At 48.1% G+C, this 13,411-nt stretch overlaps 1 protein-coding gene across 1 annotated transcript in view; it reads right to left on the reverse strand.

Moving 5' to 3' along the window:
• Positions 1-13,411, reverse strand: part of LOC124616001 (neuronal acetylcholine receptor subunit alpha-10-like) — a 209,666-nt gene that overhangs the window by 79,144 nt on the left and 117,111 nt on the right. Inside the window, exon 5 of the mRNA XM_047144212.1 lies at positions 7,261-7,471. Within this exon, the coding sequence (XP_047000168.1) occupies positions 7,261-7,471 (211 nt within the window). The remainder of the gene's footprint in view (positions 1-7,260; positions 7,472-13,411) is intronic.

Genomic DNA, 13,411 nt, shown 5'->3' on the forward strand with positions numbered 1-13,411 from the left:
TAAAGGTATTTGTATAGAGTGTAGCCATGTATGGATGTAAAACATGGACGATTAATAGCTTAGACAACAAGAGAATAGAAGCTTCGAAATGTGGTGCTACAGAAGAATGCTGAAGATTAGATGGGTAGTTGATATAACTAATGAGGAGGTATTGAATAGGATTGGGGAGAAGAGAAGTTTGTGGCACAACTTGACAAGAAGAAGGGACCGGTTGGTAGGACATGTTCTGAGGCATCAAGGTATGACCAATTTGGTATTGGAGGGCAACGTGGAGGGTACATATCGTAGAGGGAGACCAAGAGATGAATACACTTAACAGATGCAGAATGATGTAGGTTGCAGTAGGTACTGGGAGATGAAGAAGCTTGCACAGGATAGAGTAGCATGGAGAGCTGCATCAAACCAGACTTTGCTTTTCCCAAATTTCCATTAGGTGCACGCGGTTTAATTTTTCACTGTCATTAAGGTCGATAAGTGAGGGGGAGGTTACAGGGTCCATGTCTTCGAGGGGTCTGCGCCACACTTGAACCTTGCCGTCGGCTCTTACCAACTGAAATCGGGATTCACCTGACGAAGCCACAGATTTAACGTCGTCTAGAGACCAACTGTTAGGGTCAGGAGCATGTGCTGTTGGCAAAGGCACTCGCGTCATTCGTCTGCTGCCATAGCCCATTAACGCCAAATTTCGCTGCAGTGCTCTTACGGATACGTTCGTCGTTCGTCCCACATTGATTAAGGTTGTTTCACGCATTGTTTCTTGTCAGTTAGTGCTGACAACTCTACGCAAATGCCGATGCCATCGGTCGTTAAGTGAAGGCTGTTGGCCACGGTGTCCGTGGTGAGAGGTTGTTGTTGTTGTTGTCTTCAGTCCTGAGACTGGTTTGATGCAGCTCTCCATGCTACTCTATCCTGTGCAAGCTTCTTCATCTCCCAGTACTTACTGCAACCTACATCCTACTGAATCTGCTTAGCGTATTCATCTCTTGGTCTCCCTCTACGATTTTTACCCTCCACGCTGCCCTCAAATGCTAAATTGGTGATCCCTTGATGCCTCAGAACATGTCCTACCAACCGATCCCTTCTTCTTGTCAAGTTGTGCCACAAACTCCTCTTCTCCCCAATTCTATTCAATACCTCCTCATTAGTTATGTGATTTACCCATCTAATCTTCAGCATTCTTCTGTAGCACCACATTTCGAAAGCTTCTATTCTCTTCTTGTCCAAACTATTTATCCTCCATGTTTCACTTCCATACATGGCTACACTCCATACAAATACTTTCAGAAATGACTTTTGACACTTAAATCTATATTCGATGTTAACAAATTTCTCTTCTTCAGAAACTCTTTCCTTGCCATTGCCAGTCTGCATTTTATATCCTCTCTACTTCGACCATCATTAGTTATTTTGCTCCCCAAATAGCAACACTCCATTACTACTTTAATTGCCTCATTTCTTAATCTAATTCCCTCTGCATCACCCGACTTAATTCGACTCCATTCCATTATCCTCGTTTTGCATTTGTTGATGTTCATCTTATATCCTCCTTTCAAGACACTGTCCATTCCGTTCAACTGCTCTTCAAAGTCCTTTGCTGTCTCTGACAGAATTACAATGTCATCGGCGAACCTTAACGTTTTTACTTCTTGTCCATGGACTTTAATACCTACTCCGAACTTTTCTTTTGTTTCCTTTACTGCTTGCTCAATATACAGATTGAATAACATTGGGGAGAGGCTACAACCCTGTCTCACTCCGTTACCAAGTGCTGCTTCCCTTTCATGCCTCTCGACTCTTATAACTGCCATCTGCTTTCTGTACAAATTGTAAATAGCCTTTCGCTCCCTGTATTTTACCCCTGCCACCTTTAGAATTTGAAAGAGAGTATTCCAGTCAACATTGTCAATAGCTTTCTCTAAGTCTACAAATGCTAGAAATGTAGGTTTGCCTTTCCTTAATCTATTTTCGAAGATAAGTCGTAGGGTCAGTATTGACTCACGTGTTCCAGCATTTCTGCGGATTCCAAACTGATCTTCTCCGAGGTCGGCTTCTATCAGTTTTTCCATTCGTCTGTAAAGAATTCGCGTTAGTATTTTGCAGCTGTGACTTATTAAACTGATAGTTCGGTAATTTTCACATCTGTCAACACCTGCTTTCTTTGGGATTGGAATTACTGGGAGAGGGAACGCCTGAAATTTGGTATTCTTGGCCCACCGTTAACACTATGGCTCGGGCATGTTGAATTCCCTAAAGATTTCCGAAATGGAATGTCCCATGGCTCTTTCCCTAACTACCATGCTGTGTTCAAATTCTGTTTATTTCAGTCGTGCGGCCACAATGACGTGGGAAACCTCTTCACATGAATCATGTGAGTACAAATGACTGCTCTGCTAGTGCACTGCTCTTTTATAACATGTCTACGCGATGCTACCGCCATCTGTATATGAGCGCACTGCTATCCAGTGACTTTCGTCATCACAGTAATGTTTTTTTATTACTGGACACGCATTCCAGAGATGTCGACATTTTGTTAGAAATTGAAACATAAGAAGAAACAGGAAATGACTCGGATGATTCCACGAATTGTGGCTCAAGCAATGGTTGTTGCGCTAATTAACGTCCAGAACGAAAACGGCGTAACTTCCAAACCCAAATAAAACAGGCGTAATGATAGCTTTCACGTTTGGTTAAATGATGAAAGGAGGAAACGGTTAAACTTAAGCACTCCTAAAAGCCGCTTTCACAAAATCATAACATGAAATGTTTAAATAGAAGAAAAATTTACAATAAACACCAAATGTACGCCAAAATGAAACCCACAAAAGTGTGAAAGGAAAACTATTCGAAAGATTTAGAGCTGCTCGTGAGAGTCAAAGCACTGTTATCGAGCCGGCCGGGCTGGCCGAGAGGTTCTAGGTGCTTCAGTCTGGAACCGCGCTACCGCTACTGTCGCAGGTTCGAATCCTGCCTCGGGCATGGATGTGTGATGTCCGTAGGTTAGTTAGGTTTAAGTAGTTCTAAGTTCTAGGTGACTGATGACCTCAGAAGTTAAGTCCCATAGTGCTCAGAGCCATTTGAACCATTTTGAACTGTTATCGAGGGCGATCTCGAAGACTGGGCGCTCTGCATTGCAAGTGAGATGAACACTTGAAAGCATTTCGACGAACCCTTCGCCAGGCACTTAATTGTGAATTGCAGAATAATCAAACAGATGTAGATGAATGTTCCAAATGGTTTAATGTTTCCACTTTGCTGACATACAATATGTAAGAAATGAAATGAAATGATCATGTGGCATTGTCGGCCGGGGAAGTTCGGCCGCCGTGTTGCGAGTCGTACTTCAGGTGACGCCACATTGGGATGATGATATGAGGATGAGGACAACGCAACACCCAGTCCACGAGCGGAGCAAATCTCCAACCGGGCCGGGAATCGAATCCGGGTCCGCTGCATGGTATCCAAACACGTTACCACTCAGCTAAACAGGTGGACACAGTATGTGAAATAATACCAAATCCTTGACAGCACGACGGTACTTCAGATACATGTATTACCTCTTATGTGACAGTATCGAGGTGCCATTTTTTAACATCACAATGTTCATTCACACATGGCATGCGTGTCAATCAAATGTCTGCTTGATGTTGAAGAACGCCCCTGGTCAACAAGATCGCCAGATCCGTCCCCAATAGAACTTGTGTGTGACCAGCTCGGACATAAGTTCTGTCCCAGTGCCACAGTTTAGGATATCACGGACACGTTACAATAGCTGTGGTGTAGCTTGCTGGAGGAGATGAAACAACGACTTTATGACACCCTCACCAATCAGATGACCGTATGCACCCAGGCTAGAGTGGATATAACGTCGTGCTGATGAAAGGGTTCATACAGCCAAGTTCTTTGTAACTTTGATTGGACTTTGGAATCACGAAAATTACATGACATACTTTTGACCCGTGAAGTTTCGTTTCGTTTTGTCCTCCCCTTGTGAGTGACTCACTTTCTTTTTTTTTTCTTTTTTTTTTTTTTTTTGTCAAGACGTAAAGGAAGACAGAGTCGTTCGTTTACAGATCACCAGGTCACGTCCCAGCGTGACGGCGCTTCGCAGTCGGGAAGTAGTAATCACACGGCCACTTTTGAATGTTTTGATCACTGCAGTACATAACTACAACGAGAAGCTGTGTACCGCTGCAAGCTGAGCTGTGGTTAAAATTGCTGTTTCGAAGGCCGCGCTGCATCGTGTAGTGTGAAGCAGTCGCCCTCCGTTTCTGGCGGTGGCGCCGCAGTGGAAATCGCAGCTCTGATGTCTCCCTCTGGTGGGAAATGGGAAAGGTTCACGTGCATTTAAGGGGCGCTATGAGGTCGCCAGAGGGGACATGGGGATTGCATACTTCTACCATCCTCCACACCTACAAATCCCTCATCCGTCCTATCCTCTGTTATGCCAGCGTTGCCTGGATCTCCGCCCCCACCTGCTTTTACAAGGCCCTCCAAATCCTTGAACGCCATGCGCTCTGCCTTGCCTTCTGTATCCGCCTTCCTTCCCCCACACAGCTCCTGTCTGAACTGATCCCCCTTCCCCCATCTCCTCCTGTTCCTCCAACATCTCCGCATCCTTTACATTGTCCATAGGCTTGATCCCCCCCACCCTCTGGTTTCCTCCTTCCTCTCCACCCCCCGCCCGTTGCCGCTCCTCTATCGCTGTATCCCTCCCTCTCTCCACCTCCACACCCTCCATCTCCTTCATCAGGGCAATTTGCAGCGCCTCCCCCTCCCAGATGACGAACTTCGCCATGACATATACCCTTCCAACTATACCTGGCCTTGTTCCCCCCCCCCCCCCCCCCCCGCCTCCCCAGGGCCCACTTTTTCCTCTCCCCTTCTTCTCCCAGAGCGGATTTTCCTCCTCCACCCCACCCCCCCTGAGACCCTGCACCCCATACTTGCTCTTTCCTTCCCACATCCCTCCCTACCTGGCCCTCTTCAGCGCACCCCCCACTCATAGCTCATCTCCCCCCTCTCTTCCCCTCCCTCCCTCCCTTCTTCCGGTCTCCCTCATCTCCTTGCGTCTGGCAGATCCTCTGTATTGATCATCATCAGTGTGCCACGTCAGTGTTGTGTTTAGTGCCGTTTCCCCTGTGCGTCAAGAGGTGTGATTTTAATTGTGTACCGCCTTGAGGTTCGCTGTAGTGTTTGTTACGTGCTACGCCATCCATCGATACTTGTTATACTCCAGTCATACTGTGCCTTGTGTTCTTTTAATTGTCGCAGTGTTTGGTTTTTTGTGTGTGCTACTTTTAAACAGTTTTTTATCTCCATTTTACAGTCGCCCCTTTTTTTGTCTATTGCCTTCCCTGATGTTACCCCCCTTTTTATATCTATGTTCACCATATTCTCTCCTTTGTTATTTTTAAATGTCCTCTACTCTTTGTTCTATGTCTTTCGGCTGAAGAGCAGCGCATATGCTGCTGCCAGCCCGCCCCGATGGGGAATTGAAATACAATAAAGAAAAAAAAGTCGCCAGAGGGTCAGTCTGGGTCAGCCTCTCGTCCCCAGCTTGCTAATCTGTCTCTCGTCGGCATTTGTCAGGCAGTTTGTGTCTGTCTGTCGTTCGGAGTGCTAGTGTGTCTGTCGTTCGGATCAACCTTTAAAGCCGGCAAAATGAGAGTCTTTCCACTCCGCCAGTAAGAGAACTCAGCGAGTGGTCGCCCGGTCGGGGCTTACTTCGTACACCTGAGTCTGCGCGTTAGGTCGCCAGTCTGCTCGAGTTCGATCAGGCAATGGTCATTGGCGGTTGGTTCGATCGGTTGGTCGGTCGTGCACTGAGACACGAGATGACTTGTCCGTCTTGAGCGTCGGCTCATATGAGGTCGCCACGTGAGTCCAGTGGGCCGCGCCGTATAGCGAGGGGTAGGGGCTTCGTGGTCGACACGAGAGCAACAGGAGTCAACCCACGACATCAGTCTGGCCGGTGCGAGCTGCGACGCCGTGAGACGGGAGATCGGCGCGCCTTCCTGCGTCCGTTGAAGCGGCTGGCAGCGGACGGTTCGGGAGAGCGATTTGGGGGTGCTTCGCCAAGTCTTCTCGAGAAATCGCAGTTTATTAGAAAAGTGATTCGTGATATGTTGTTCGATTTACTCTTGTTAAATTCTACTTGTTTTCTTGGTGAGGTCACCAGCCGTCTTGCTTTGGGGTCGTCCCACCATTCTTCTCCGTTTGCGCACCCGCGGGAAGGTGGTTGTTTATTAATTGGGTGGTCCGTTTTTCCCTTGTGGAGTAGGGGCGGATTAGAGCAACCTGCGGTTCGGGTTGTTCGGTAATCTCCCTATCAATCTACCGTATGTTAGTAGCTGCCTCTGTCATGTTTGTCGGATTTGGTGTGTTAACGAATTTATTGGTTCAAATGTCTCTGAGCACTATGGGACTTAACTCCTGTGGTAATCAGTACCCTAGAACTTAGAACTACTTAAACCTAACTAACCTATGGACATCACACACATCCATGCCCGAGGCAGGATTCGAACCTGCACCGTAGCGGTCACACGGGTCCAGACTGTAGCGCCTAGAACCGCACGGCCACTCCGGCCGGCCTAAAGTATTGTCCCGCACTACATTGGGCGGGGGCACTACGAACGTAGTACGGGACAATACGTTGAGAATGTGCGTTTCGCGGGAGGCGTGCACCGAGCGAGATGGTGCAGTGGTTAGACACTGGACTCGCATTCGGGAGGACGACGGTTAAATCCCGCGTCCGGCCATCCTGATTTAGGTTTTTCGTGATTTCCCTAAATCACTCCAGGCAAATGGTGGGATGGTTCCTCTGAAAGGGCACGGCCGACTTCCTACCCCATACATCCCTAATCCGATGAGACCGATGACCTCGCTGTCTGGTCTCCTTCCCCAAATAATCCAACTCTAATACATTCAGAAGAGACTTCTCAAAGCTTAAATTTATCAGCCGGCACAGTAGCTCAGCGTGTTCGGTCAGAGGGCTAGCTGCCCTCTGTAACAAAAAAAAAAAAAAAACTGTCTTTCGACGTCCGCCCAGAGCAGATACAACGAACGAAAACGAACAAAATGAGATTAAGCATGAGATCCCGCGTTCGAGTCCCGGTCGGGGCACACATTTTCATCTGTCCCCGTTGACGTATGTCAACGCCAATAAGCAGCTTAGGGTGTCCATTTCATTGTAATTAAGAATATTCTTTGAAAATAGATCACGGTTCACAAGTAAGAGGCAAATCGAGGTGAGAAACTCGCCTGATTGTTGACGTGCAGCGTCATCCTGCTGGAGTTGTCGCTGATGGAGATGAGCGAGAACTCGCAGAGCTGCGAGTCGAAGGGCCAGAGGGCGTACTCGAGCTGGCAGGCGAGGCTGAACGAGGCGGGCCACATGCACTCCACCTCGCCCGCGTGCGTGGCGACGCACTCCTCCGTCGGCCGCTGCGCCTGCAGCGACGGCCCCTGCCACCTGCGCACCACACACCCCGGCTCTGAGGCCTCTCCGTCCGTCTGGCGTACACGCAGGAATCTCATTTCATTGACTCTGAAACATAATCTCATAACCTGACATTCTAGGGTAAGATTTTGGCCCGTTGCAGCCTATGCTACATTGTTACTTGTAATCCGTCTTCTAATCAAGCTGCGGCTGGATTCGTGATTTCCTGTCAGGAAGGTCGCAGGTTCGTAGTAATAGACGGCAAATCATCGTGTAAAACTGAAGTGATATCCGGTGTTCCCCAGGGAAGCGTCCTGGGACCTCTGCTGTTCCTGATCTATATAAATGACCTGGGTGACAATCTGAGTAGTTCTCTTAGGTTGTTCGCAGATGATGCTGTAATTTACCGTCTAGTACGGTCATCCGAAGACCAGTATCAGTTGCAAAGCGATTTAGAAAAGATTGCTGTATGGTGTGGCAGGTAGCAGTTGACGCTAAATAACGAAAAGTGTGAGGTGATCCACATGAGTTCCAAAAGAAATCCGTTGGAATCCGATTAATCGATAAATAGTACAATTCTGAAGGCTGTCAATTCAACTAAGTACCTGGGTGTTAAAATTACGAACAACTTCAGTTGGAAAGACCACATAGATAATATTGTGGGGAACGCGAGCCAAAGGTTGCGTTTCATTGGCAGGACACTTAGAAGATGCAACTAAAGAGACAGCTTACACTACACTCGTTCGTCCTCTGTTAGAATATTGCAGCGCGGTGTGGGATCCTTACCAGGTGGGATTGACGGAGGACATCGAAAGGGTGCAAAAAGAGGGCAGCTCGTTTTGTATTATCACGTAATAGGGGAGAGAGTGTGGCAGATATGATACGCGAGTTGGGATGGAAGTCATTAAAGCAAAGACGTTTTTCGTCGCGGCGAGATCTATATACGAAATTTTAGTCACCAACTTTCTCTTCCGAATGCGAAAATATTTTGGTGAGCCCAACCTACATAGGTAGGAATGATCATCAAAATAAAATAAGAGAAATCAAAGCTCGAACAGAAAGGTTTCGGTGTTCGTTTTTCCCACGCGCTGTTCGGGAGTGGAATGGTAGAGAGATAGTATGATTGTGGTTCGACGAACCCTCTCCCAAGCACTTAAATGTGAATTGCAGAGTAATCATGTAGATGTAGATGTAGATGTAGATTTAGATTGGAAAATTTTTATTCATATGAGCTTTCGAATCATCTAGAACCACCTTCAGATTTGCAACGATAGTGGTACTAATTTACTATTTCACGAATGCAAAGCGTTTTCATCCTATCTAATCAACATCAAATGTACCAGAACGTACCTGATATTTCGGTTAAAGGAGTAACCCGTCCAAATCCAGCAACTTTCACATGCTGCGCCACATAAAATTGGTTGGGAGAATGCACGTCATTTATATTAATTATAATACTATTACCGACAGGTGGCGTCTGGTACATTTGTTACATTACACATGCACATACTGTATTCAGTAGATTTTTGTGATTAACTTTTATCTCCAAAAATACTTAATTAAAATCTGTAGTCGTCAAGGCTATAATCTGTACTTAACAAAATTTAAAAAACACCGTAAAATTATAATTTTTATACGATCTAAAAATTTCTCTTAACGATAGAAATAACCAAAACTGGCAAATTCTCTTGGTATATATATATATATATATATATATATATATATATATATATATATATATATATACTCCTGGAAATGGAAAAAAGAACACATTGACACCGGTGTGTCAGACCCACCATACTTGCTCCGGACACTGCGAGAGGGCTGTACAAGCAATGATCACACGCACGGCACAGCGGACACACCAGGAACCGCGGTGTTGGCCGTCGAATGGCGCTAGCTGCGCAGCATTTGTGCACCGCCGCCGTCAGTGTCAGCCAGTTTGCCGTGGCATACGGAGCTCCATCGCAGTCTTTAACACTGGTAGCATGCCGCGACAGCGTGGACGTGAACCGTATGTGCAGTTGACGGACTTTGAGCGAGGGCGTATAGTGGGCATGCGGGAGGCCGGGTGGACGTACCGCCGAATTGCTCAACACGTGGGGCGTGAGGTCTCCACAGTACATCGATGTTGTCGCAAGTGGTCGGCGGAAGGTGCACGTGCCCGTCGACCTGGGACCGGACCGCAGCGACGCACGGATGCACGCCAAGACCGTAGGATCCTACGCAGTGCCGTAGGGGACCGCACCGCCACTTCCCAGCAAATTAGGGACACTGTTGCTCCTGGGGTATCGGCGAGGACCATTCGCAACCGTCTCCATGAAGCTGGGCTACGGTCCCGCACACCGTTAGGCCGTCTTCCGCTCACGCCCCAACATCGTGCAGCCCGCCTCCAGTGGTGTCGCGACAGGCGTGAATGGAGGGACGAATGGAGACGTGTCGTCTTCAGCGATGAGAGTCGCTTCTGGCTTGGTGCCAATGATGGTCGTATGCGTGTTTGGCGCCGTGCAGGTGAGCGCCACAATCAGGACTGCATACGACCGAGGCACACAGGGCCAACACCCGGCATCATGGTGTGGGGAGCGATCTCCTACACTGGCCGTACACCACTGGTGATCGTCGAGGGGACACTGAATAGTGCACGGTACATCCAAACCGTCATCGAACCCATCGTTCTACCATTCCTAGACCGGCAAGGGAACTTGCTGTTCCAACAGGACAATGCACGTCCGCATGTATCCCGTGCCACCCAACGTGCTCTAGAAGGTGTAAGTCAACTACCCTGGCCAGCAAGATCTCCGGATCTGTCCCCCATTGAGCATGTTTGGGACTGGATGAAGCGTCGTCTCACGCAGTCTGCACGTCCAGCACGAACGCTGGTCCAACTGAGGCGCCAGGTGGAAATGGCATGGCAAGCCGTTCCACAGGACTACATCCAGCATCTCTACGATCGTCTCCATGGGAGAATAGCAGCCTGCATTGCTGCGAAAGGTGGATATACACTGTACTAGTGCCGACATTGTGCATGCTCTGTTGCCTGTGTCTATGTGCCTGAGGTTCTGTCAGTGTGATCATGTGATGTATCTGACCCCAGGAATGTGTCAATAAAGTTTCCCCTTCCTGGGACAATGAATTCACGGTGTTCTTATTTCAATTTCCAGGAGTGTATATATATATTTGTTAAATCAGTCAGCTATGGGGTTAAGGTTAGAGCATGAAAGTGTTGTGCTCAGGGCGCTTCGAATAGACAAGTAACCCTCCCCCCTCCCCTCCCCCATTCTTCAATGAGGCAATGAATAAGACATAAGACTGGGTGAGTATAGAGTGAGTAATTTACAGTCAGTTTTAAGAAAAGACCTATCTCTTGAACTATGAGTTGTACAACAATATAATTTTGATTGTATATTTGGTGACAAACACTGAAGAGCAAAAGAAACTGGTACAACTGCCTAATGTCGTGTAGGTCCCCCGCGAGCACCCAGAAGTGCCTCAGCACGACGTGGCATGGACTCGAGTAATGTCTGATGTAGTGCTGGAGGGAAGTGACAGCATAAATCCTGCAGAACTACCATTAAATCCGTAAGAGTACGAGGTAGTGGAGATCTTTTCTGAACAGCATGTTCCAATGCAACCCAGATAGGCTCGATAATGTTCATGTCTGGGGAGTTTGGTGGCCAGTGGAAGTGTTTAAACTCAGAAGAGTGTTCCTGGAACCACTTTTTAGCAATTCTGGCCGTGTTGGATGTCGTATTGTCCTGCTGGATTTGCCCAAGTCTGTCGGAATGGACAGTGGACATGAATGATTGCAGGTGATAAGACAGGATGCTTGAGTACGTGTCACATGTCAGAGTCTTATCTAGACGTATCATGGGTCCCATATCGCTCCAGCTTCACACGCCCCACACCATTACAGAGCTTCCACCAGCTTGAACAGTCTCCTGCTAACATGCAGGTTCTGTGGACTCATGAGGTTGTCTCCACACCCACACACATCCATCCGCTCGATACAATTTGAAACGAGACTCGTCCGACCAGGCACATGTTCCTTCAGCCACATATCAACCCAAGTGCATTTTGTAGGTATTTGGATGATACCTTTGTCATCTGGCCCCATGGTAGAGAGAAGTTAGATGAGTTCCTGCTACATCTGAACTCTTGCCATCCGAACATTCAGTTCACAATGGAAATGGAGAGGGATGGACTACTTCCATTCTTGGATGTTCTGGTGAAGAGAAAGGCAGATGTCACATTTGGACACAGTGTGTACCGCAAACCTACGCATACTGACTTATACCTACAAGCCAGCAGTTGTCACCATCTGGCACAGAAGAATGGAGTGCTCAAAACACTGGTCCACAGAGCACAAACTCTGTCAGATCCTGATAGTCTGGCCACAGAAATAGAACACTTACAATCAGTGTTCAGGAATGGGTACTCCTCTAGAGATATCCAGAAGGCACTTCAACCTGCCAACCGGCCAAAGGATCCAGAAGAAGAACCAGAAGAGGCAAATAAGATGGCATACCTGCCATACGCCGGACCTATCTCTGCCAAGATCAGCAGGATTTGCCAGAAATATGACATCAAGAGCATATTTTGCCCACCCACCAAAATTGGGGCTATGCTGGGGAATGTAAAAGATGACCTGGAGCTTCGCAAGCCAGGTATTTACAACATACCATGCCAGTGTGGGATGTCATATATTGGCCAGACCACCAGAACTGTGGACATCAGGTGTAAAGAACACCAGATACATACCACACTCAAGTAGGCAACTAAATCAGCCATAGCAGAGCATTGTCTGGAACTTGGTCATTCAATGGATTACAATGACACCAAGATTGTGACACAGACCTCAAGATTTTGGGACAGTGTCATTAAAGAAGCCATTGAGATTAAGGTCACAGACAATCTAATCAACCGTGACTCGGGATACCAAATCAGCACTGCCTGGATACCAGCGCTTGAGCTTGTGAAACTCAACGCAGGACACTCCAGGATTCTACAAGAAATAGAAGTAGAGACCGAGAGAACAGCCGTGAGACAAGGTGTCGGACATTAGAGACCAGATCTGACACACCCCATATCATGAACTCGACTTCAGAAGAGGGCCAGGCCGGGCGCAGACGGCGGAGGGAACACCGGCAACCAGAGAGGGACAATGTAGCCGCGTCTGGCGGGCGCGGACCTCAGACGGAACACACGACGCGGCGCGGACCGATTAGAGAGCGCCCGGCACGAAACAGAAGTGGAAATCATAGTAACAGTCATGAGATAGAGTACCCAACATATCAGATCGGGTCTCACACACCTCAGATGACAACCACAACCGTTGAGGACGGCCAAAACGGGCGCCGACGGCAGTCGGAACATCCGCGACTGGAGGCGTCCGTTGAAGCCGAGTCTGGTGGGCACGGACCACAGACGGAACACTCGACGCGGACCGATTAGGGAACGCCGAGCTCCTGCCAGGCATAAATACTGGACTCGATCGACCCAAGGACCAGTCTCAGGTAGCACCTGAAGAAGACAGCGAGGCACACTGTTGAAATATCGTGCGAGAACGACGCGAACATACGGCTGGATTCCCGAATATCCAAGATGTCAACAGATCGCCGGGAAAGCATGAAGAATTACAACATGTTTCTAGTCATCAACAGGCCAATGTCGGTGTTGACGGGCCGAGGCGAGGCGTAAGGCTTTGTGTCGTACGGTCACCAAGGGCACACGAGCAGGCCTTCGGTTCCGATAGCCCATATCGATGACGTTTCGTTGAATGGTGCGCACGCTGACACTTGTTGATGACCCAGCATTGAAATGTGCGCCAATTTGCGGAAGGGTTGCACCTCTGTCACGCTGAACGATTCACTTCAGTCGTCGTTGGTCCCGTTATTGCAGGATCTTTTTCCGGCGGCAGCGATGTCGGATATTTGATGTGTTACCGGACTCCTGATATTCACGGTACACTCGTGA

Source organism: Schistocerca americana, chromosome 5 (assembly GCF_021461395.2).
Source record: "Schistocerca americana isolate TAMUIC-IGC-003095 chromosome 5, iqSchAmer2.1, whole genome shotgun sequence".
NCBI lineage: Eukaryota > Metazoa > Arthropoda > Insecta > Orthoptera > Acrididae > Schistocerca > Schistocerca americana.